Source organism: Petromyzon marinus, chromosome 69 (genome assembly GCF_048934315.1).
Source record: "Petromyzon marinus isolate PM22_M1 ecotype Great Lakes invasive population chromosome 69, UKy_Petmar_22M1.pri1.0, whole genome shotgun sequence".
Lineage (NCBI taxonomy): Eukaryota > Metazoa > Chordata > Hyperoartia > Petromyzontiformes > Petromyzontidae > Petromyzon > Petromyzon marinus.
In genome coordinates this window covers 8,575,079-8,600,345 of record NC_133735.1, presented here as the reverse complement: position 1 = coordinate 8,600,345, position 25,267 = coordinate 8,575,079, and the positions used below count along the sequence as shown (strand labels likewise).

The following is a 25,267-nucleotide window of genomic DNA, read 5'->3' as shown; positions in this document are numbered from 1 at the left end:
GGGCATAGAGAGGGCGGGGCACAGAGAGGGCGGGGCACGGAGGGGGCGGGGCACGGAGAGGGTGGGGCACGGAGGGGGCGGGGCACGGAGAGGGCGGGGCACGGAGAAGGCGGGGCACGGAGAGGGCTTGGCGCAGAGAGGGCGGGGCACGGAGGGGGCGGGGCACGGAGAGGGCGGGGCACGGAGGGGGCGGGGCACAGAGAGGGCGGGGCACGGAGGCGGCGGGGCACGGAGGGGGCGGGGCACGGAGGGGGCGGGGCACGGAGGGGGCGGGGCACGGAGGGGGCGGGGCACGGAGGGGGCGGGGCACGGAGGGGGCGGGGCACGGAGGGGGCGGGGCACGGAGAGGGCGGGGCTCAGAGTTCCAAACGATTACCGCAAGACGCCTCTCCCAGCGCGCAAACGGCCCCTAGCCTCGGTCATCGGCAAGACGCCACCGCCTCAACGTTGGGACAGGTCGCCACGGGACCCGAAGGCTTGGCGCTACACCCTTGGCCCCCACGATCGCCGCCCACGGACATCACCACACCCTGCGATTGGTCAAAGACCCGCGGCGTTTTTTGTGCCACCGGTTAGCGACCGAATCCGGATGACCTCGATAAAGGGAATCACGCTTTCGAGAGGCGTCTGGGACGAGTTCAGCGGTCGTCTCGAGCAGGGGCGGAGCCGGGGGGCGGAGCCGGGGGGCCGGGGGGGGGGGGTAGGTGACAGGGGCGACGTTCCGCGTGCGAGTGTACGACACTCGGTCTGGCGGACTGCGTGCCAACCGCCGTTGTCAGAGCGCGTGTCCGCCAACCGGTGGCGTCTGGTTCAGCAGCCTGACTCTCGCTGAATCCATTCTTGAAGTTAGCATTTGTTGAATGTCGCCCCGGGCTGAAAATCTTCGCGCTCCGCCCCTGGCCTCGAGGCCCGCCCGTAACTTTCAGCGCGGCCGTGGAAACGTTGCCGTCGCGAGATGCGCACAGCTTTCAAATCGGGTCCATCGTTTTTTGGAAACACCCTGTGCCGTTTCATTAGACCTCCTTTTGCCAGTACCAAAATAATATGATCATAATAATAATAGTAGTGGGGGGGGTTTTTCCCCCCTTTTTTTCCGGCAAACAAAACTGGAACCTTTTTACGAAAAAAATGGGGGTAACCCTTTTTATTATTTTTATTATTATTATGATACTATTTTGGTACTGGCAAAGGAGGTCTAATGATCTTTGTTTTTTTTTTTCCGGTAAAGTCACGTAGAAATAAGAAACAATGGAATTACGTGACTTTACCGAAAAAAAACAAAGATTCATTACTGCAGTCACGAAATCACCAAATCGAGGTCTAATGAAAAAGTGGAAAAACCCCTATTACTATTATTATTATTATACTATTTTGGTACTGACAAAGGAGGTCTAATGATGTAGATGCTCACCCCGAGCCCTCATTACTTTGACAGCGGCATTGTCTGTGAGCTGTGTGACGTCTTTTGGCGTCACGTGGTCGAGCACCAATTAGGGTCGAGGCTCAAAAGAAAGCCGTCCCTTGGTGTGGACCAATCAGTTTCAAGGGCAATGCCACATATATTATTATCATCATGGTGTGTGTGTTTTTGTTTGCATTTTGACCGCAGGTATTGTGGTTAACGCAACAAGATGAATCCTTGTAAGAAGGTTTCAGTTTTGCTGCCAGAAAAAAGGGGGAAAACCCCAATTATTATTATTATTATTATTACCCGGTACTTTTATTAGTTTCACGATTTGTCCGTGCGACGTCGCGACCGGTTTGCCGGGCCCAGTACACCAACGTCCGTGTCCCTTCGCAGGGCGTCAACAACGATGACGTCATCGACGACGTCAACGACGATGACGTCATCGACGACGGCAACGACGATGACGTCATCGATGACGTCACCGACGACGCCAACTACGATGACGTCGTAACCTCCACTACCCTCGCGATCCCTCGCAGCCAGCAAATGATTCTCGACAGCCTGGCCGGTGAGTTTCGACGTTTTGGGCGTCGCTGCGGCTATGAGATGTTGACTACCTCGCCTGGTACGCAGGAGGTCGTGGGTTCGATCCCGACCCCTGACCATGCCTGCCAATGGGTGGCTATGAGATGTTGACTACCTCGCCTGGTACGCAGGAGGTCGTGGATTCGATCCCGACCCCTGACGATGCCTGCCAATGGGTGGCTATGAGATGTTGACTACCTCGCCTGGTACGCAGGAGGTCGTGGGTTCGATCCCGACCCCTGACCATGCCTGCCAATGGGTGGCTATGAGATGTTGACTACCTCGCGTGGTACGCAGGAAGTCGTGGGTTCGATCCCGACACCTGACGATGCCTGCCAATGGGTGGCTAGGAGATGTTAACTACCTCGCCTGGTACGCAGGAGGTCGTGGGTTCGATCCCAGACCCCTGACGCCTGCTGCTGCTGCTGCTGTAGATTTGGAGTCTGCGTGTCTCTCTCTTCCCATTCATAATCTTTGGGGTCTATTCGGTAAATTCATGCGGATAGGTCGAAAAAATTTGTCTTTTTTTTTGTACAAAAAGCTACGACGTTTCGATCGCAACACAGGCGTTCGTCATCAGGTGGGGAGAAAAAGAGGGGTTGGCCTCTACAGGCAGGGGCAGGGCAAACTTTTTTCCGCCAAGGTCCATTTGGGATATTCATACAACGCCATTCGCGGGCTACACAAAATTATCGACTGTAAACATTAGCCCCGTTATTATTTTTTGGTCAAACGTTTAATTAACTCGCCCCCCCCTAATGCGATGGGCTGGAACCGCTTCTCTTTGGGTGAGGCGTGTGGTGGTGGTGGTGATGTTAGCCGGCTATTGACGATGTTGCCGCTACTCGCGAATGCTTTCCCAGGTTTGCCCCTACCTAGACTTGTTGCGTTTCGAGTCTCGCCTGCTGTTGCCCTTGGCAGGGCCGGAGACCCCAAAATGATTTCGCGGGGACTTGCACAGCCCACGGGCCGGACGTTAACCCACCCCCTGCCCTGGAGGCAAACTGTTTGTGAAGGTTTAAAATCGGCGTAGCCTACGTGACTTCCTGTGTTGACTTCCTGTGGTGTGGTGACTTCCTGTGGTGACTTCCTGTGGTGACTTCCTGTGGTGACTTCCTGTGTTGACTTCCTGTGGTGTGGTGACTTCCTGTGGTGACTTCCTGTGGTGACGTCCTGTGGTGACTTCCTGTGGTGACTTCCTGTGGTGACTTCCTGTGGTGACTTCCTGTGGTGACTTCCTGTGGTGACTTCCGGTGTTGACTTCCTGTGGTGACTTCCTGTGGTGACTTCCGGTGGGGACTTCCTGTGGTGTGGTGACTTCCTGTGGTGACTTCCTGTGGTGACTTCCTGTGGTGACTTCCTGTGTTGTGGTGACTTCCTGTGGTGACTTCCCGTGGTGGTCACTGCGTGGATTTTTTTCTACGGCTCCTCCGGTTTTTTGTTCCCCTCCACAATTAGAATGGACGTCGCCACGCGCGTTGAGAGTGTCGCTGTAAGATTCGGTGACGGTGACGCATTCAGAGTGTCGCTGTAAGATTCGGTGACGGTGACGCATTCAGAGTGTCGCTGTAAGATTCGGTGACGGTGACACATTCCGAGTGTCGCTGTGAGATTCCGCACGGTGACGGTGACGCATTCAGAGTGTCGCTGTGAGATTCGGTGACGGTGACACGTTCAGAGTGTCGCTGTGAGATTCCTCACGGTGACGGTGACGCATTCAGAGTGTCGCTGTAAGATTCGGTGACGGTGACGGTGACGGTGATGGTGACGCGTTCAGAGTGTCGCTGTAAGATTCCCCGCAGTGACGGTGACGCGTTCAGAGTGTCGCTGTGAGATTCCACACGGTGACGGTGACGGTGACGCGTTCAGAGTGTCGCTGTAAGATTCTGCACGGTGACGGTGACGGTGACGCGTTGAGAGTGTCGCTTTAAGATTCCCCGGTGACGGTGATGGTGACGCGTTCAGAGTGTCGCTGCAAGATTCCCCGGTGACGGTGACGGTGACGGTGACGCGTTGAGAGTGTCGCTTTAAGATTCCCCGGTGACGGTGACGCGTTCAGAGTGTCGCTGCAAGATTCCCCGGTGACGGTGACGGTGACGCGTTCAGAGTGTCGCTGCAAGATTCCCCGCGGTGACAGTGACGCGTTCAGAGTGTCGCTGTGAGATTCCCCGGTGACGGTGACGGTGACGGTGACGGTGACGGTGACGCGTTCAGAGTGTCGCTGTAAGATTCCCCGCGGTGACGGTGACGGTGACGCGTTCAGAGTGTCGCTGTGAGATTCCGTGCGGTGACGGTGACGGTGACGCGTTCAGAGTGTCGCTGTAAGATTCTGCACGGTGACGGTGACGGTGACGCGTTGAGAGTGTCGCTTTAAGATTCCCCGGTGACGGTGACGGTGACGCGTTCAGAGTGTCGCTGCAAGATTCCCCGCGGTGACAGTGATGCGTTCAGAGTGTCGCTGTGAGATTCCCCGGTGACGGTGACGGTGACGCGTTCAGAGTGTCGCTGTGAGATTCCCCGGTGACGGTGACGGTGACGGTGACGCGTTCAGAGCGTCGCTGTGAGATTCCGCGCGGTGACGGTGACGGTGACGCGTTGAGAGCGTCGCTGTGAGATTCCGCGCGGTGACGGTGACAGTGACGGTGACGCGTTCAGAGCGTCGCTGTAAGATTCCCCGGTGACGGTGACGGTGACGCGTTCAGAGTGTCGCTGTAAGATTCCGCACGGTGACGGTGACGATGACGGTGACGGTGACGGTGACGCGTTCAGAGTGTCGCTGTAAGATTCGGTGACGGTGACGGTGACGCGTTCAGAGTGTCGCTGCAAGATTCCCCGCGGTGACAGTGACGCGTTCAGAGTGTCGCTGTGAGATTCCCCGGTGACGGTGACGGTGACGGTGACGGTGACGGTGACGCGTTCAGAGTGTCGCTGTAAGATTCCCCGCGGTGACGGTGACGGTGACGCGTTCAGAGTGTCGCTGTGAGATTCCGTGCGGTGACGGTGACGGTGACGCGTTCAGAGTGTCGCTGTAAGATTCTGCACGGTGACGGTGACGGTGACGCGTTGAGAGTGTCGCTTTAAGATTCCCCGGTGACGGTGACGGTGACGCGTTCAGAGTGTCGCTGCAAGATTCCCCGCGGTGACAGTGATGCGTTCAGAGTGTCGCTGTGAGATTCCCCGGTGACGGTGACGGTGACGCGTTCAGAGTGTCGCTGTGAGATTCCCCGGTGACGGTGACGGTGACGGTGACGCGTTCAGAGCGTCGCTGTGAGATTCCGCGCGGTGACGGTGACGGTGACGCGTTGAGAGCGTCGCTGTGAGATTCCGCGCGGTGACGGTGACAGTGACGGTGACGCGTTCAGAGCGTCGCTGTAAGATTCCCCGGTGACGGTGACGGTGACGCGTTCAGAGTGTCGCTGTAAGATTCCGCACGGTGACGGTGACGATGACGGTGACGGTGACGGTGACGCGTTCAGAGTGTCGCTGTAAGATTCGGTGACGGTGACGGTGACGCGTTCAGAGCGTCGCTGCGAGATTCCGCGGCGGCGTGCCACGGGACGCGGAGAGACGGTGGAGTAGCGGCGGCGCTGTCTCTTCAGGCTTAACACAAGGGGTTTGCCCTGGAAGCGGCTAACGTCCCCTTCACCCGTACACACGCTGGGACACCGTCTAGGCCAACAGCCTAACTCCTTCGCTCCCAGTTCCTCCAAGCTGCAGGTGCTAGAGGGGAGGCCACCTGACCCGGCCCTTGGGTCTAAGCACGGGTCACGGGACACCCCACCAACCAGACCGGCCCTTCAAAGGGCTCCGGCTCTGAGGCTCTGGGGGGGCCGCACCAGGCAAGTCCCAGGGGTCTGTCTAGCCGGCCTTCCTTCTTCACCGGTCCTTCACTCTTGGCCCCAACACACTTTGATTTGTACCTGGTGCCTCTGTGGATGTGTATGCTTTGACTTTAACGTAGCCATTTCTGCGACCAGTCACAAGCTAATCACTCAGTTATTTCAATGCTAAATTCTCCTGTTTGATTTGTTCTAGGTGCCTCTGTGGATGTGTATGCTTTGACTTTAACATAGCTATTTCTGTGACCAGTCACAAGCTAATCACTCAGCTATTTCAATGCTAAATTCTATGCTAATTCCTTTGTCAAGGGGTGCCTCTGTGGATGTGTATGCTTTGACTTTAACGTAGCCATTTCTGCGACCAGTCACAAGCTAATCACTCAGTTATTTCAATGCTAAATTCTCCTGTTTGATTTGTTCTAGGTGCCTCTGTGGATGTGTATGCTTTGACTTTAACATAGCCATTTCTGCGACCAGTCACAAGCTAATCACTCGGCTATTTCAATGCTAAATTCTCCTGTTTGATTTGTACTAGGTGCCTCTGTGGATGTGTATGCTTTGACTTTAACATAGCCATTTCTGTGACCAGTCACAAGCCAATCACTCAGCTATTTCAATGCTAAATTCTATGCTAATTCCTTTGTCAAGGGGTGCCTCTGTGGATGTGTATGCTTTGACTTTAACGTAGCCATTTCTGCGACCAGTCACAAGCTAATGACTCAGTTATTTCAATGCTAAATTCTCCTGTTTGATTTGTTCTAGGTGCCTCTGTGGATGTGTATGCTTTGACTTTAACATAGCTATTTCTGTGACCAGTCACAAGCTAATCACTCGGCTATTTCAATGCTAAATTCTCCTGTTTGATTTTTACTAGGTGCCTCTGTGGATGTGTATGCTTTGACTTTAACATAGCCATTTCTGTGACCAGTCACAAGCCAATCACTCAGCTATTTCAATGCTAAATTCTATGCTAATTCCTTTGTCAAGGGGTGCCTCTGTGGATGTGTATGCTTTGACTTTAACATAGCCATTTCTGTGACCAGTCACAAGCTAATCACTCAGTTATTTCAATGCTAAATTCTCCTGTTTGATTTGTACTAGGTGCCTCTGTGGATGTGTATGCTTTGACTTTAACATAGCCATTTCTGCGACCAGTCACAAGCTAATCACTCAGCTATTTCAATGCTAAATTCTCCTGTTTGATTTGTACTAGGTGCCTCTGTGGATGTGTATGCTTTGACTTTAACATAGCCATTTCTGTGACCAGTCACAAGCCAATCACTCAGCTATTTCAATGCTAAATTCTATGCTAATTCCTTTGTCAAGGGGTGCCTCTGTGGATGTGTATGCTTTGACTTTAACATAGCCATTTCTGTGACCAGTCACAAGCTAATCCCTCAGTTATTTCAATGCTAAATTCTCCTGTTTGATTTGTACTAGGTGCCTCTGTGGATGTGTATGCTTTGACTTTAACATAGCCATTTCTGTGACCAGTCACAAGCCAATCCCTCAGTTATTTCAATGCTAAATTCTCCTGTTTGATTTGTACTAGGTGCCTCTCTAGATGTGTAGGCTTTGACTTTAACATAGCCATTTCTGTGACCAGTCACAAGCCAATCCCTCAGTTATTTCAATGCTAAATTCTCCTGTTTGATTTGTACTAGGTGCCTCTCTAGATGTGTAGGCTTTGACTTTAAGCTAACTATTTCTATGACCAGTCACAAGCTAATCCCTCAGTTATTTCAATGCTAAATTCTCCTGTTTGATTTGTACTAGGTGCCTCTGTGGATGTGTATGCTTTGACTTTAACATAGCCATTTCTGTGACCAGTCACAAGCCAATCACTCAGCTATTTCAATGCTAAATTCTATGCTAATTCCTTTGTCAAGGGGTGCCTCTGTGGATGTGTATGCTTTGACTTTAACATAGCCATTTCTGTGACCAGTCACAAGCTAATCCCTCAGTTATTTCAATGCTAAATTCTCCTGTTTGATTTGTACTAGGTGCCTCTGTGGATGTGTATGCTTTGACTTTAACATAGCCATTTCTGTGACCAGTCACAAGCTAATCACTCAGCTATTTCAATGCTAAATTCTATGCTAATTCCTTTGTCATGGGGTGCCTCTGTGGATGTGTATGCTTTGACTTTAACATAGCCATTTCTGTGACCAGACACAAGCTAATCACTCAGTTATTTCAATGCTAAATTCTCCTGTTTGATTTGTACTAGGTGCCTCTGTGGATGTGTAGGCTTTGACTTTAACATAGCCATTTCTGCGACCAGTCACAAGCCAATCACTCAGCTATTTCAATGCTAAATTCTATGCTAATTCCTTTGTCAAGGGGTGCCTCTGTGGATGTGTATGCTTTGACTTTAACATAGCCATTTCTGTGACCAGTCACAAGCTAATCACTCAGCTATTTCAATGCTAAATTCTATGCTAATTCCTTTGTCAAGGGGTGCCTCTGTGGATGTGTATGCTTTGACTTTAACATAGCCATTTCTGCGACCAGTCACAAGCTAATCACTCAGCTATTTCAATGCTAAATTCTCCTGTTTGATTTGTACTAGGTGCCTCTGTGGATGTGTATGCTTTGACTTTAACATAGCCATTTCTGTGACCAGTCACAAGCCAATCACTCAGCTATTTCAATGCTAAATTCTATGCTAATTCCTTTGTCAAGGGGTGCCTCTGTGGATGTGTATGCTTTGACTTTAACATAGCCATTTCTGTGACCAGTCACAAGCTAATCCCTCAGTTATTTCAATGCTAAATTCTCCTGTTTGATTTGTACTAGGTGCCTCTGTGGATGTGTATGCTTTGACTTTAACATAGCCATTTCTGTGACCAGTCACAAGCTAATCACTCAGCTATTTCAATGCTAAATTCTATGCTAATTCCTTTGTCATGGGGTGCCTCTGTGGATGTGTATGCTTTGACTTTAACATAGCCATTTCTGTGACCAGACACAAGCTAATCACTCAGTTATTTCAATGCTAAATTCTCCTGTTTGATTTGTACTAGGTGCCTCTGTGGATGTGTAGGCTTTGACTTTAACATAGCCATTTCTGCGACCAGTCACAAGCCAATCACTCAGCTATTTCAATGCTAAATTCTATGCTAATTCCTTTGTCAAGGGGTGCCTCTGTGGATGTGTATGCTTTGACTTTAACATAGCCATTTCTGTGACCAGTCACAAGCTAATCACTCAGCTATTTCAATGCTAAATTCTATGCTAATTCCTTTGTCAAGGGGTACCTCTGTGGATGTGTATGCTTTGACTTTAACATAGCCATTTCTGTGACCAGTCACAAGCTAATCACTCAGTTATTTCAATGCTAAATTCTATGCTAATTCCTTTGTCAAGGGGTGCCTCTGTGGATGTGTGTGCTTTGACTTTAACATAGCCATTTCTGTGACCAGTCACAAGCTAATCACTCAGCTATTTCAATGCTAAATTTTATGCTAATTCCTTTGTCAAGGGGTGCCTCTGTGGATGTGTGTGCTTTAACTTTATCATAGCCATTTCTGTGACCAGTCACAAGCTAATCACTCAGCTATTTCAATGCTAAATTCTATGCTAATTCCTTTGTCAAGGGGTGCCTCTGTGGATGTGTATGCTTTGACTTTAACATAGCCATTTCTGTGACCAGTCACAAGCTAATCACTCAGCTATTTCAATGCTAAATTCTCCTGTTTGATTTGTACTAGGTGCCTCTGTGGATGTGTATGCTTTGACTTTAACATAGCCATTTCTGTGACCAGTCACAAGCCAATCACTCAGCTATTTCAATGCTAAATTCTATGCTAATTCCTTTGTCAAGCGGTGCCTCTGTGGATGTGTGTGCTTTGACTTTAACATAGCCATTTCTGTGACCAGTCACAAGCTAATCACTCAGCTATTTCAATGCTAAATTCTATGCTAATTCCTTTGTCAAGGGGTGCCTCTGTGGATGTGTATGCTTTGACATTAACATAGCCATTTCTGTGACCAGTCACAAGCTAATCACTCAGCTATTTCAATGCTAAATTATATGCTAATTCCTTTGTCAAGGCACTTTGTTTCTTCTCACACGGCTTAAAGGTCGCGGTCTGAGCTTGGCTGTGTTCGCTCCAGCGCTGTCCTCCAGACAGTCTCGTCCCTTCACCTGATGAAGGCCGCTTGTGTTGTGGCCGAAACGTCGTGAGAATCTTTTTTATCGCGTTATTTTATCAATTTATTATTTTATTCTCATTCTACGTGGTGGTGGTGACTTTACCGAAAGAACCAAAGAAGATGAATCCTTGCAGTTCACGAAAGCTTTAAATCGAAGCTAAGATTAAGGCCATCAGTCTAACTCCGTACGACAATAAACAAAAACATGGCCAAAAAACCCCCCAAAAAAAACGTTTTCGAAATCACCAACAAATAAAAGCCATAAATGCAACGTGACAGTGATCATAGGGACTGTGACCGAATTTTTTTTAACATTAAACCACGTAAATAAATTATAACACCAAACACCAAGAGGCCACTGACTGAATAGCAGCGGCAGCTAGGGGTTGTACAACTCCTCTAGGGCAGTCTAAGAGCTCTTGACGTGATACAGATATTCTGCTGTGACTGTTCCACCTGCAGATGGGTTGCCTCCCGAAACGTCGCGATTTAACTTCATTTTATTTTACCTCCGTGACTTTACCGGGGGGGGGGGGTGGGGGGGGGAGGAACCAAAGAGTATAAGATCAAAAGTTTAATGTGAAACGTGTTTCTCACCTGATGGTGACTGCTTGCGTTGCTATTGAAACCTTCGCGATTTTTAATTTAATTTACTTTGTACAAACTTTTAGTGACTCTTATCGGAAGAGCCAAAGGGTGGAAACAAAAGTTTAGTTTTAGTTGAGTCTGTGGGTCTCTACGGATCTCTGTGTGGGTCTCTATGGGTCTCTGTGTGGGTCTCTATGGATCTCTGTGAGGGTCTGTACGTATCTCTGTGTGTATCTCTATGGGTCTCTATGGGTCTCTGTGTGGGTCTCTATGGATTTCTATGGGTCTCGACGTATCTCTGTGTGGGTCTCTATGGATCTCTGTGTGGGTCTCTACGTATCTCTGTGTGGGTCTCTATGGGTCTCTATGGGTCTCTACGTATCTCTGTGTGGGTCTCTATGGATCTCTGTGTGGGTCTCTATGGATATCTGTGTGGGTCTCTACGTATCTCTGTGTGGGTCTCTATAGATCTCTGTGTGGGTCTCTATGGATCTCTATGGGTCTCTACGTATCTCTGTGTGGGTCTCTACGTATCTCTATGTGGGTCTCTATGGGTCTCTATGGGTCTCTATGGATCTCTATGGATCCCAATGGGTCTCTACGTATCTCTGTGTGGGTCTCTATGGGTCTCTATGGGTCTCTATGGATCTCTATGGGTCTCTATGGATCTCTATGGGTCTCTACGTATCTGTATGGGTCTCTATATGACATGGATCTCTATGGGTCTCCATGGGTCTGTATGTATATTTATGGGTCTCTGTGTATTTAAATGGGTCTCTGGACGTCTGTAATTTCCATAAGCCGTTATCTCGTTAACACGGTACACTCTCATTAACACAGTTAACACGGTACACTCTCGTTAACACGGTTAACACAGTACACTCTCGTTAACACGGTACACTCTGGTTAACACAGTTAACACGGTACACTCTCATTAACACAGTTAACACGGTACACTCTCGTTAACACGGTTAACACGGTGCACTCTTGTTAACACGGTTAACACAGTTAACACAGTACACTCTCATTAACATGGTTAACACAGTACACTCTCGTTAACACAGTTAACACGGTACACTCTCATTAACATGGTTAACACAGTACACTCTCGTTAACACAGTTAACACGGTACACTCTCATTAACATGGTTAACACAGTACACTCTCGTTAACACAGTTAACACGGTACACTCTCGTTAACACGGTTAACACGGTGCACTCTTGTTAACACGGTTAACACAGTTAACACAGTACACTCTCATTAACATGGTTAACACAGTACACTCTCGTTAACACAGTTAACACGGTACACTCTCATTAACATGGTTAACACAGTACACTCTCGTTAAGACGGTACACTCTCGTTAACACGGTTAACACGTTCCATTCTCGTTAACACGGTTAACACGGTACCCTCTCGTTAACACGGTTAACACAGTACACTCTCGTTAACACGGTTAACACGGTACACTCTCATTAACATGGTTAACACAGTACACTCTCGTTAACACAGTTAACACGGTACACTCTCGTTAACACGGTTAACACAGTACACTCTCGTTAACATGGTTAACACAGTACACTCTCGTTAACACAGTTAACACGGTACACTCTCATTAACATGGTTAACACAGTACACTCTCGTTAACACAGTTAACACGGTACACTCTCGTTAACACGGTTAACACGGAACACTCTCGTTAACACGGTACACTCTTGTTAACACGGTTAACACGGTACACTCTCGTTAACACGGTACACTCTCGTTAACATGGTACACTCATTAACACAGTTAACACGGTACACTCTCGTTAACACGGTACACTCTCATTAACACGGTTAACACAGTACACTCTCGTTAACACGGTTAACACAGTACACTGTCGTTAACACAGTTAACACGGTACACTCTCGTTAACACGGTACACTCTCGTTAACACGGTACACTCTCATTAACACGATTAACACAGTACACTCTCGTTAACACGGTACACTCTCGTTAACACGGTTAACACAGTACATTCTCGTTAACACGGTACACTCTGGTTAACACGGTTAACACGGTACACTCTCATTAACACAGTTAACACGGTACACTCTCATTAACACAGTTAACACGGTACACTCTCGTTAACACGGTTAACACGGTACACTCTCATTAACACAGTTAACACGGTACAATCTCGTTAACACGGTTAACACGGTACACTCTCATTAACACGGTTAACACGGTACACTCTTGTTAACACGGTTAACACGGTACACTCTCGTTAACACGGTTAACACGGTACACTGTCGTTAACACAGTACAATCTCGTTAACACGGTTAACACGGTACACTCTTGTTAACACGGTTAACACGGTACACTCTCGTTAACACGGTTAACACAGTACACTCTCGTTAACACGGTACACTCTCGTTAACACGGTTAACACGGTACACTGTCGTTAACACAGTTAACACGGTACACTCTCGTTAACACGGTACACTCTCGTTAAAACGGTTAACACGGTACACTCTCGTTAACACAGTTCACTCTCGTTAACACGGTTAACACGGTACACTCTCGTTAACACGGTTAACACGGTACACTCTCGTTAACACGGTACACTCTCGTTAACACGGTACACTCTTGTTAACACAGTTAACACAGTACACTCTCGTTAACACGGTTAAAACGGTACACTCTCGTTAACACGGTTAACACAGTACACTCTCGTTAACACGGTTAACACGGTACCCTCTCGTTAACACGGTTAACACAGTACACTCTCGTTAACACGGTACCCTCTCGTTAACACGGTTAACACAGTACACTCTCGTTAACACGGTACCCTCTCGTTAACACGGTTAACACAGTACACTCTCGTTAACACGGTTAACACAGTACACTCTCGTTAACACGGTTAACACGGTACCCTCTCGTTAACACGGTTAACACAGTACACTCTCGTTAACACGGTTAACACGGTGCACTCTTGTTAACACGGTTAACACGGTACACTCTCGTTAACACGGTTAACACGGTACACTCTCGTTAACACGGTTAACACGGTACACTCTTGTTAACACGGTACACTCTCGTTAACACGGTTAACACGGTACACTCTCGTTAACACAGTTAACACGGTACACTCTCGTTAACACGGTACACTCTCGTTAACACGGTACACTCTTGTTAACACAGTTAACACAGTACACTCTCGTTAACACGGTTAACACGGTACACTCTCGTTAACACGGTTAACACAGTACACTCTCATTAACACGGTTAACACGGTACACTCTCGTTAACACGGTACACTCTCGTTAACACGGTACACTCTTATTAACACGGTTAACACGGTACACTCTCGTTAACACGGTACACTCTCATTAACACGGTTAACACGGTACACTCTCGTTAACACGGTTAACACGGTACACTCTTGTTAACACGGTTAACACGGTACACTCTTGTTAACACGGTACACTCTCGTTAACACGGTTAACACGGTACACTCTCGTTAACACGGTACACTCTCGTTAACACAGTTAACACAGTACACTCTCGTTAACACGGTTAACACAGTTAACACGTTCCACTCCCGTTAACACGGTGCACTCTCTTGCCCGGGGGTGATGCGTGTCGCCCGTTTGTGTTCCCCCCGCAGAGTGGAGGGATGAGGATGAGACTCCGGCGCCTCACGCCACCACCGCCGCCCCCCCCTCTCCTGCTGTGTCCTGCCCAGGTACATCTTTTCCACTGCCACATCCGAGCCAAGCCAGCACGGGTACAGGTGGTGTTTTTCCACTGCCACATCCGAGCCAAGCCAGCACGGGTACAGGTGGTGTTTTTCCACTGCCACATCCTAGCCAAGCCAGCATGGTACGGGTTGTGTTTTACCAATGCCACATCCGAGCCAAGCCAGCACGGGTACGGGTGGTGTTTTTCCACTGCCACATCCTAGCCAGCCAGCGCGGTACGGGTGGTGTTTTTCCACTGCTACATCCGAGCCAAGCCAGCGCGGTACGGGTTGTGTTTTACCACTGCCACATCCTAGCCAAGCCAGCGCGGTACGGGTTGTGTTTTACCAATGCCACATCCTAGCCAAGCCAGCACGGTACGGGTGCTGTTTTTTTCCACTGCTACATCCGAGCCAAGCCAGCGCGGTACGGGTTATGTTTTACCAATGCCACATTCGAGCCAAGCCAGCACAGTACGGGTTGTGTTTTACCAATGCCACATCCTAGCCAAGCCAGCACGGGTACAGGTGGTGTTTTTCCACTGCCACATCCGAGCCAAGCCAGCGTTGGTTTTTATTTTTTTTATCATTAACACGGTCGCCGTGTGACCGCAAAATATCGGCTCTGATTTTTTGCGAATTTTTCTCTGGCTGTGCAGGGTCAGGGCGGATCCATGGTCAGCGGAGTCGGAGCTACCGTCAGACGCAGCAGCACGTGGCACCGCTGACGAGAGAGACACAGGGACGGAGTGGGACACAGGGACAGAGAGAGGGACAGAGAGAGGGACAGAGAGAGACACAGGGACGGAGTGGGACACAGAGACAGAGAGAGACACTGGGACGGAGAGAGACAGAGGGACAGAGAGAGACACTTGGACAGAGAGAGACACAGGGACGGAGTGGGACACAGGGACAGAGAGAGGGACAGAGAGAGACACTTGGACAGAGAGAGACACAGGGACGGAATGGGACACTTGGACGGAAAGAGACAGAGGGACAGAGTGGGACACTTGGACAGAGAGAGACACTTGGACAGAGAGAGACACAGGGACAGAGAGAGACACTTGGACAGAGAGAGACAGAGGGACTGAGTGGGACACAGGGACAGAGAGAGGGACAGAGAGAGACACTTGGACAGAGAGAGAGACAGAATGCGACACTTGGACGGAGAGAGACAGAGGGACTGAGTGGGACACAGGGACAGAGAGAGACACTTGGACAGAGAGAGACACTAGGACAGAGAGAGACAGAGGGACAGAGAGAGACACAGGGACAGAGAGAGACAGAGGGACAGAGAGAGACACAGGGACAGAGAGAGACAGAGGGACGGAGTGGGACACTTGGACGGAGAGAGACACTTGGACAGAGAGAGACACTTGGACAGAGAGAGACACTGGGACAGAGAGAGACACTGGGACAGAGAGAGACACTGGGACGGAGTGGGACACAGAGACAGAGAGAGACAGAGGGACTGAGTGGGACACTTGGACGGAGAGAGACACAGGGACGGAGAGAGACAGAGGGACAGAGAGAGACACTGGGACGGAGTGGGACACAGAGACAGAGAGAGACAGAGGGACTGAGTGGGACACTTGGACGGAGAGAGACACTTGGACGGAGTGGGACAGAGGGACAGAGAGAGACACTGGGACGGAGAGAGACAGAGGGACGGAGTGGGACACAGGGACAGAGAGAGGGACAGAGAGAGACACTTGGACAGAGAGAGACACTGGGACGGAGAGGGACACTTGGACAGAGAGAGACACTGGGACGGAGTGGGACACAGGGACAGAGAGAGGGACAGAGAGAGACACTGGGACAGAGAGAGACACTTGGACAGAGAGAGACACTTGGACGGAGAGAGACACAGGGACTGAGTGGGTCACAGGGACCCACAGAGACGTGGGGACCGACAGAGATCGAGACGCACGACGAGACGCAGCTGCTAGGACTCTTCGACGACCAAGACGCCTTGCTCCTGGGAAGCCCCCGCAGTTCAGGTAACCAACCGTCAGCGATCGTTCGCTCACGCTGGTTAGCGGCAAACTCAGGCTGAGGGGGAGGCTTCCGGCCTGCGGCTGCGGCTGCGGCGAGAGGATATCTCGCGGAGCCGTGCGCGAGGGCGGACCAATGTACAAAGATCCCCCGTGTATTATGAGACCTCCTTTGCCAGTAACAAGATATAGGAATAGGTTTTTACCCTTTTGACTGGCACAAAAACAAGATATAGGAATAGGTTTTAACCTTTTAACTGGCACAAAAAAAACTGACGCCTTTATTCAAGGGCATCGTGTTTGCGTTGCAATAGCCGCAACACAAGCAAGTCGAAATGCAAACAAAAAGAGACAACTCTGATAATGATATTGGCACTGTCCTTGAATTTGATTGGTCCACACCCGAGAGACGGCTTTTCTTAGAGCCCTTTAGTCTCTCCACTGGTGTTGGACCAGAAGACGCCAAAAGGCGTACAACTCAAAAACAGCGCACCATCAGAGTTATTGAGGGCTCGGGGTGAGCCTTTACATTATGAGACCTCCTTTGCCAGTAACAAGATATAGGAATAGGTTTGTACCCCTTTTTGACTGGCACAAAAAAAACTGACGCCTTTATTCAAGGGCATCGTGTTTGCAATAGCCGCAACACAAGCAAGTCAAAGATGCAAACAAAAAGAGACAACTCTGATAATGATGATGGCACTGTCCTTGAATTTGATTGGTCCACACCCGAGAGACGGCTTTTCTTAGAGCCCTTTAGTCTCTCCACTGGTGTTGGACCAGAAGACGCCAAAAGGCGTACAACTCAAAAACAGCGCACCATCAGAGTTATTGAGGGCTCGGGGTGAGCCTTTACATTATGAGACCTCCTTTGCCAGTAACAAGATATAGGAATAGGTTTGTACCCCTTTTTGACTGGCACAAAAAAAACTGACGCCTTTATTCAAGGGCATCGTGTTTGCAATAACCACAACACAAGCAAGTCAAAATGCAAACAAAAAGAGACAACTCTGATAATGATGATGGCACTGTCCTTGAATTTGATTGGTCCACACCCGAGACGGCTTTTCTTAGAGCCCTTTAGTCTCTCCACTGGTGTTGGACCAGAAGACGCCAAAAGGCGTACAACTTTAAAAACAGCGCACCATCAGAGTTATTGAGGGCTCGGGGTGAGCCATTTACATTATGAGACCTCCTTTGCCAGTAACAAGATATAGGAATAGGTTTGTACCCCTTTTGACTGGCACAAAAAAACTGACACCTTTATTCAAGGTGTCGTGTTTGCAATAGCCACAACACAAGCAAGTCAAAATGCAAACAAAAAGAGACAACTCTGATAATGATATTGGCACTGTCCTTGAATTTGATTGGTCCACACCCGAGACGGCTTTTCTTAGAGCCCCTTAGTCTCCACTGGTGTTGGACCAGAAGACGCCAAAAGGCGTACAACTCAAAAACAGCGCACCATCAGAGTTATTGAGGGCTCGGGGTGAGCATTAACATTATGAGACCTCCTTTGCCAGTCACAAGATATAGGAATAGGTTTTACCCTTTTGACTGGCACAGTTTGCATTTTGACTGCTTGTATTGTGGTTATTGCAAACACGATGCCTTGAATAAAGGTGTCAGTTTTTGTGCCAGTTAAAAGGGTAAAACCTATTACTATATCCGCCGTGTAGCCTTAACAGACTGTTGGGGCAAGTGCTGTTAGCGAGCACCGCCTATGAAGGCCGGAACGGCACACGAGGGGGTGGGTGGCCAACGCCACGCCCGGCCGCCTTTGTCTCCCCAGTGACGATGTTTACACATCGCACCAGGTAACTCATTTGAGGCCGAGTCGATCTAGGGGAGGCCCAGGACCGGTTTCAGATAATCGTCACTTGGTGGTGATGGCCGTGAGCGGGAATCGAACTCGGGTCATAGCCGGGTTCGTAGCGCAGCGTAGCGCTAACCGCTCCACACACAATCACACACAGACACACACAGTGACACACACACAATCACACACAATGACACACACAGTGACACACACACAATCACACACAATGACACACACAGTGACACACACAATCACACACAATGACGCACATAGTGACACACACAGTGACACACACAATCACACACAGTGACACACACACAGTGACACACACACAGTGACACACACACACAGTGACACACACAGTGACACACACACAGTGACACACACAGTAACACACACACACAGTGACACACACACAGTGACACACACACAGTAACACACACACACAGTGACACACACAGTGACACACACACAACCACACACAATGACGCACACAGTGACACACACAGTGACACACACACAGTGACACACAGTGACACACACACAGTGACACACACAGTGACACACACAGTAACACACACACGCAGTGACACACACAGTGACACACACACACAGTAACACACACAGTGACACACACACAGTGACACACACACAGTGACACACACACAGTGACACACACACAGTGACACACACAGTGACACACACACACAGTGACACACACAGTGACACACACACACAGTGACACACACACAGTGACACACAGTGACACACACACAGTGACACACATTGACACACACAGTGACACAGAGTGACACACACACACAGTGACACACACAGTGACACACACAGTGACACACAGTGACACACACACAGTGACACACACAGGGACACACACAGTGACACAGTGACACACACACTGACACAACAACAACAACAACCGCCATTCGCCACTAAGTGGCGCTGACGTCACCACGACGCTTGTGCCAGGCCATGTGCACCTTGAGGCCACGTGAAGTGTCGAACGCCCGCTGGCAGGAGGTCACGGGGCAGACCCAGCAGGTGCCACGGGTCGACTGACTGAGATGACTGAGATGACTGGCTGGTGCACCACCTGTGCCCCCTACACACACAGTGACACACACACACAGTGACACACACAGTGACACACAGTGACACACACAGTGACACACACACGCACACAGTGACGCACACAGTGACACACACACACAGTGACACACACAGTGACACACAGTGACACACACAGTGACACACAGTGACGCACACAGTGACACACACACGCACACAGTGACACACACAGTGACACATACACACAGTGACACCCATACGCCCACAGACTCACGCAGCAGAGACACACAGACTCACACAGCAGAGACCCATAGACTCACACAGAGACCCATAAACTCACACAGAGACCCATAACTCACACAGAGACCCATAGACTCACACAGCAGAGACCCATAGACTCACACAGCAGAGACCCATAGACTCACACAGAGACCCATAGACTCACACAGCAGACACCCACAGACTCACACAGCAGAGACCCATAGGCTCACACAGCAGAGACCCATAGACTCACACAGCAGAGACCCATAGACTCACACAGCAGAGACCCATAGACTCACACACAGAGACCCATAGACTCACACAGAGACCCATAGACTCAGACACAGAGACCCATAGATTCACACAGAGACCCATAGACTCACACAGCAGACACCCACAGACTCACACAGCAGAGACCCATAGACTCACACAGCAGAGACCCATAGACTCACACAGCAGACACCCGTAGACTCACAAAGCAGAGACCCATAGACTCACACAGCAGAGACCCATAGACTCACACAGCAGAGACCCATAGACTCACACAGCAGACACCCGTAGACTCACAAAGCAGAGACCCATAGACTCACACAGCAGACACCCACAGACTCACACAGCAGAGACCCATAGACTCACACAGCAGAGACCCATAGACTCACACAGCAGAGACCCATAGACTCACACAGCAGAGACCCATAGGCTCACACAGCAGAGACCCATAGACTCACACAGCAGAGACCCATAGACTCACACAGAGACCCATAGACTCACAGCAGAGACCCATAGACTCACACAGCAGAGACCCATAGACTCACACAACGGAGACCCATAGACTCACACGGCAGAGACCCATAGACTCACACAGCAGAGACCCACAGACTCACACAGCAGAGACCCACAAACTCACACGGCAGAGACCCATAGACTCACACAGCAGAGACCCATAGACTCACACAGCAGAGACCCATAGGGTCTCTGTGTAAGTACATATCTAAATGCGAGTCTATGGATCGCCATCTGAGCATTGATCTCGATGTGAATCTATGAGTATGTGAGTCTGTGGGTCTTTATGTAAGTTTACGATTGTGGGTCTCTGTGAGTATGGGTCTCTGTGAGTCTATGGGTCAACGTAAGTCTATAGGTACATGAGTCCATGGGTCCCTGTATATGCGAGTCTATGGGTCTCTGTGTGAGTCTGGATCTCTATGTGAGTCTATGGGTCTCTGCGTGAGTCTGGATCTCTATGTGAGTCTATGGATCTCTGCGTGAGTATGGATCTCTGTGCGAGTCTATGGATCTCTGTGTGAGTCTATGGATCTCTATGCGAGTCTATGGGTCTCTGTGTGAGTCTATGGATCTCTATGCGAGTCTATGGGTCTCTGTGTGAGTCTATGGATCTCTATGCGAGTCTATGGATCTCTGTGTGAGTCTATGGATCTCTATGCGAGTCTATGGTTCTCTGTGTGAGTGGATCTCTATGTGAGTCTATGGGTCTCTGCGTGAGTATGGATCTTTGTGCGAGTCTATGGGTCTCTGTGTGAGTCTGGATCTCCATGCGAGTCTATGGGTCTCTGCGTGAGTCTGGATCTCTGTGTGGGTGGAGCTCTATGCGAGTCTATGGGTCTCTGTGTGAGTGGATCTCTACCTGAGTCTATGGGTCTCTGTGTAAGTCTATGGGTCTCTAAATGAGTCTATGGGTCTCTGCGTGAGTCTATGGGTCTCTGCGTGAGTCTGGATCTCTATGTGAGTCTATGGGTCTCTGCGTGAGTCTATGGGTCCATATGTGAGTCTATGGGTCTCTGCGTGAGTCTGGATCTCTATGTGAGTCTATTGGTCTCTATGTGAGTCTATGGGTCTCTGCGTGAGTCTGGATCTCTATGTGAGTCTATGGGTCTCTGCGTGAGTCTATGGGTCTCTATGTGAGTCTATGGGTCTCTATGTGAGTCTCTGGATCTCTATGTGAATCTATGGGTCTCTGCGTGAGTCTGGATCTCTACGCTAGTCCCGGGCCTTGTCCACGTTGGCCGGCACCGATTGGAGCCACCGCCACCGCCCTCCCGGCAAACCCTGCGGCCCCCCACCCCCCCCCCCCCTTACCCCACGTCACAGTGACCGGTTTGCCGCTCGACCCTGTCACCGTGCAGATTGCAGCTCGGTGAGCGGACACCTCCACGCTGACCCGGTGGGCCTGGAGGAGGACGATGACGACGATGATGACGATGATGGCGGCGGAGCCGTCGGTAGCTCCAGCGGCGCTGGGGTGGAGCTCCGCCGGCGGCGGCGGCAAGATCCCCTCGACGTTCACCGGTCTCCCGCCAAGAGACGGCGGTCGCGGCTGGGCGATGCGGCCGGCGGTGCCGGCATCGCCGCCGCGACCGGCGCCGGTGCCGGGGAAACTCCGCGGGCCGGCACTCCGACTCGGCCGGGCGGCGCGGCCACGGAGGGGCTCTGCCGCGACGCCGGATCGGCGCAGGTGTGCGGTGGGTTCCAGCGACACGGAGGCGGTGCAGTAGAGGCAGCGCCTGTTTTACCCGTGACACGGGGTCACGCCCACGGAAGGGCTAGCGGCGCCCCTTCGCCCGGACGCGCCTCCCCCCCCCCACTCCCCCCACTAGGCTACCTAGCCCTGAGCCCACGTTCCCCGGTTCCTCCGGCTCAAGGGCCCTAGGGGAAGGCCGTCTGATCCGGGCCCCCGGCTAAGCGCGGACCGCGGCACCCCGCCGACCGGCACCGGGCCCTTAGAAGGCCACCGTGGGCCCGTACCGCCGGCTTGCCCCCCGCCCCTGCCCCCCACGCCGATCGTGAGAAGTTTGGCGGTCGGGGGGAGTTTCCCAGGGTTCTGCTTTAGCGGGTCTTCCTTTTTCCCTGGTTACGTCGTTCTTGGCCGTAATTTTTAAAAAATCTTAGCAAGCGTTCACTGAAGCTCCGTCGTCCAGACAGTTTCTGTTCCTTCACCTGAGGAAGGCCGCTTGTGTTGTGGCCGAAACGTCGTGAGAATTTTATTGTGTTAATTCGATTACGTTTTATTATTTTATTTCCATTCCAACGTGGTGACTTGACCGAAAGAATCAAGAAGATCTTGCCAATTCGTTCCTGGTACAGCACTAATCTGTGTGTGTGCGCTTGAGAGCAAACCCGTGATGAGTCTGTGGGTGAGCATCTACATCAACTCATTGGGTTCTCTCGGTAAAGTCACCACCACCACGTAGAATGAGAATAAAATAATAAATTGATAAAATAAAATAACACGATAAAATTCTCACGACGTTTCGGCCACAACACAAGCGGCCTTCTTCAGGTGAAAGGGACAGGCCTGTCGGGGCGAGAGAGCTTCAAACGGCGTCAAAGTCTCCTTTGGTCCTTTCGGTAAAGTCACCACCACGTAGAATGAGAATAAAATAATAAATTGATAAAATATAAAGACGATAAAATTCCCACGACGTTTCGGCCACAACGCAAGCGGCCTTCTTCAGGTTAAAAGGGACGGATTGAAGCTCCGTCGTCCCGACAGGTCTGTCCCTTTCACCTGAAGAAGGTCGCTTTGTGTTGTGGCCTGAAACGTCGTGAGAATTTTATCGTTTCGTTTTGTTATTTTGTTCTCATTCCACGTGGTGGTGACTTTACCGAGAGAAGCAAAGAAGATGAATCTTTGCAGTCAACGAAAGCTTTAAATCGAAACATCTACATCATTACTCCTCCTTTGTCAGTACCAAAATAGTATAATAATAGGGGTTTTCCCCTTCTTTCTGGCAACAATACTGAAACCTTCTTACAAGGATTCACGTTTACTCCATTGACCACAATACCTGCAGTCAAAATGCAAACTAAAAAACACACACACCATGATGATAATAATAATAATATATGTGGCATTGCCCTTGAAACTGATTGGTCTGCACCAAGGGACGGCTTTCTCTTGAGCCTCGTCCCCTATTGGTGCTCGACCACGTGACGCCAAAAGGCGTCACACAGCTCACAGACAATGCTGGTGTCAAAGTAATGAGGGCTCGGGGTGAGCATCTACATCATTACACTTTGCCAGTACCAAAATAGTATAATAATAATAGGGGTTTTCCCCTCTTGCAACAAAACTGAAACCTTTTTACGATGATTCATATTTACTGCATTAACCACAATACCTGCAGTCAAAATGCAAACTAAAAAACACACACACACCATGATAATAATAATAATATATGTGGCATTGCCCTTGACACTGATTGGTCCACACCAAGGGACGGCTTTCTCTTGAGCCTCGTCCCTAATTGGTGTTCGACCACGTGACGCCAAAAGGCGTCACACAGCTCGAAGACAATGCCGCTGTCAAAGTAATGAGGGCTCGGGGTGAGCATCTACATCATTAGACTTCCTTTGTCAGTACCAAAATAATATAATGATAATAATAATAATAGGGGTTTTCCCCCTCTGTCAACAAAACTGAAACCTTTTTACGATGATTCATATTTACTGCGTTAACCACAATACCTGCTGTCAAAATGCAAACTAAAAAACACACACACTATGATAATCATAATAATAATAATATATGTGGCATTGCCCTTGACACTGATTGGTCCGCGCCAAGGGACGGCTTTCTCTTGAGCCTCGTCCCTATTGGTGCTCGACCACGTGACGTCGTCTGGTCGAGCACTTCACCAAAGCTGAATGATGACGACGACGATTATAACGATGATGGGGATAGCGATATTGGGGACGGTGATGATGATTGATGACGACGATGACGATGATGACGACGACGATGACGACGACGATGATGATTGATGATGATGACGACGATGATGATGATGGCGATGAAGAAGATGGTGACGATGATGATTGATGATGGCGATGATGAAGATGGTGACGATGATGATGATGATGACGACGACGATGATGATGGCGATGATGAAGATGGTGACGATGATTGATGTTGATGATGACGATGATGATGATGGCGATGATGAAGATGGTGACGATGATGACGATGATAATGACGACGATGATGATGATGGCGATGATGAAGATGATGACGACGACGACGATGATGATGGCGATGATGAAGATGGTGACGATGATGAAGATGATGAAGATGGTGACGATGATTGATGTTGATAATGACGATGATGGCGATGATGAAGATGGTGACGATGATGATTGATGATGATGACGATGATGATGGCGATGATGAAGATGGTGACGATGATGACGATGATAATGACGACGATGATGATGATGGCGATGATGAAGATGATGACGACGACGACGATGATGATGGCGATGATGAAGATGGTGACGATGATGAAGATGATGGTGACGATGATTGATGTTGATGATGACGATGATGATGATGGCGATGATGAAGATGGTGACGATGATGATTGATGATGACGATGATGATGGCGATGATGAAGATGGTGATGATGATGACGATGATAATGACGACGATGATGAAGATGGTGACGATGATGATGATGATGACGACGATGATGATGATGGCGATGATGAAGATGATGAAGATGGTGACGATGACGACACCAAAATATGATCTCCTCTCTCTCCCAATGCCCAGTGGGATTGTGAGCGTGACCACCGCACCTGTCCCTCGCCCGATCACCTCGGCAGTGAGCTGCTCCGGATTCGGTGAGTCCCCCGGTGACGGTGACGCGACACACGGTCTCCATGGTGACGGTGAAGCGACACGCGGTCTCCATGGTAACAGTGAAGCGACACGCGGTCCCCATGGTGACGGTGACGCGACACACGGTCTCCATGGAGACGGTGACGCGACACGCGGTCTCCATGGT

The 25,267-nt window shown here is 49.9% G+C and overlaps 1 protein-coding gene across 1 annotated transcript in view; it reads left to right on the top strand.

Moving 5' to 3' along the window:
* LOC142906716 (uncharacterized) overlaps positions 1 to 25,267 on the top strand; it is a 70,251-nt gene that overhangs the window by 41,360 nt on the left and 3,624 nt on the right. The window contains exons 9-13 of the mRNA XM_076055089.1: positions 1,802 to 1,976; positions 14,232 to 14,309; positions 14,963 to 16,303; positions 21,608 to 21,936; positions 25,033 to 25,103. Of these exons, the coding sequence (XP_075911204.1) occupies positions 1,802 to 1,976; positions 14,232 to 14,309; positions 14,963 to 16,303; positions 21,608 to 21,936; positions 25,033 to 25,103 (1,994 nt within the window). The remainder of the gene's footprint in view (positions 1 to 1,801; positions 1,977 to 14,231; positions 14,310 to 14,962; positions 16,304 to 21,607; positions 21,937 to 25,032; positions 25,104 to 25,267) is intronic.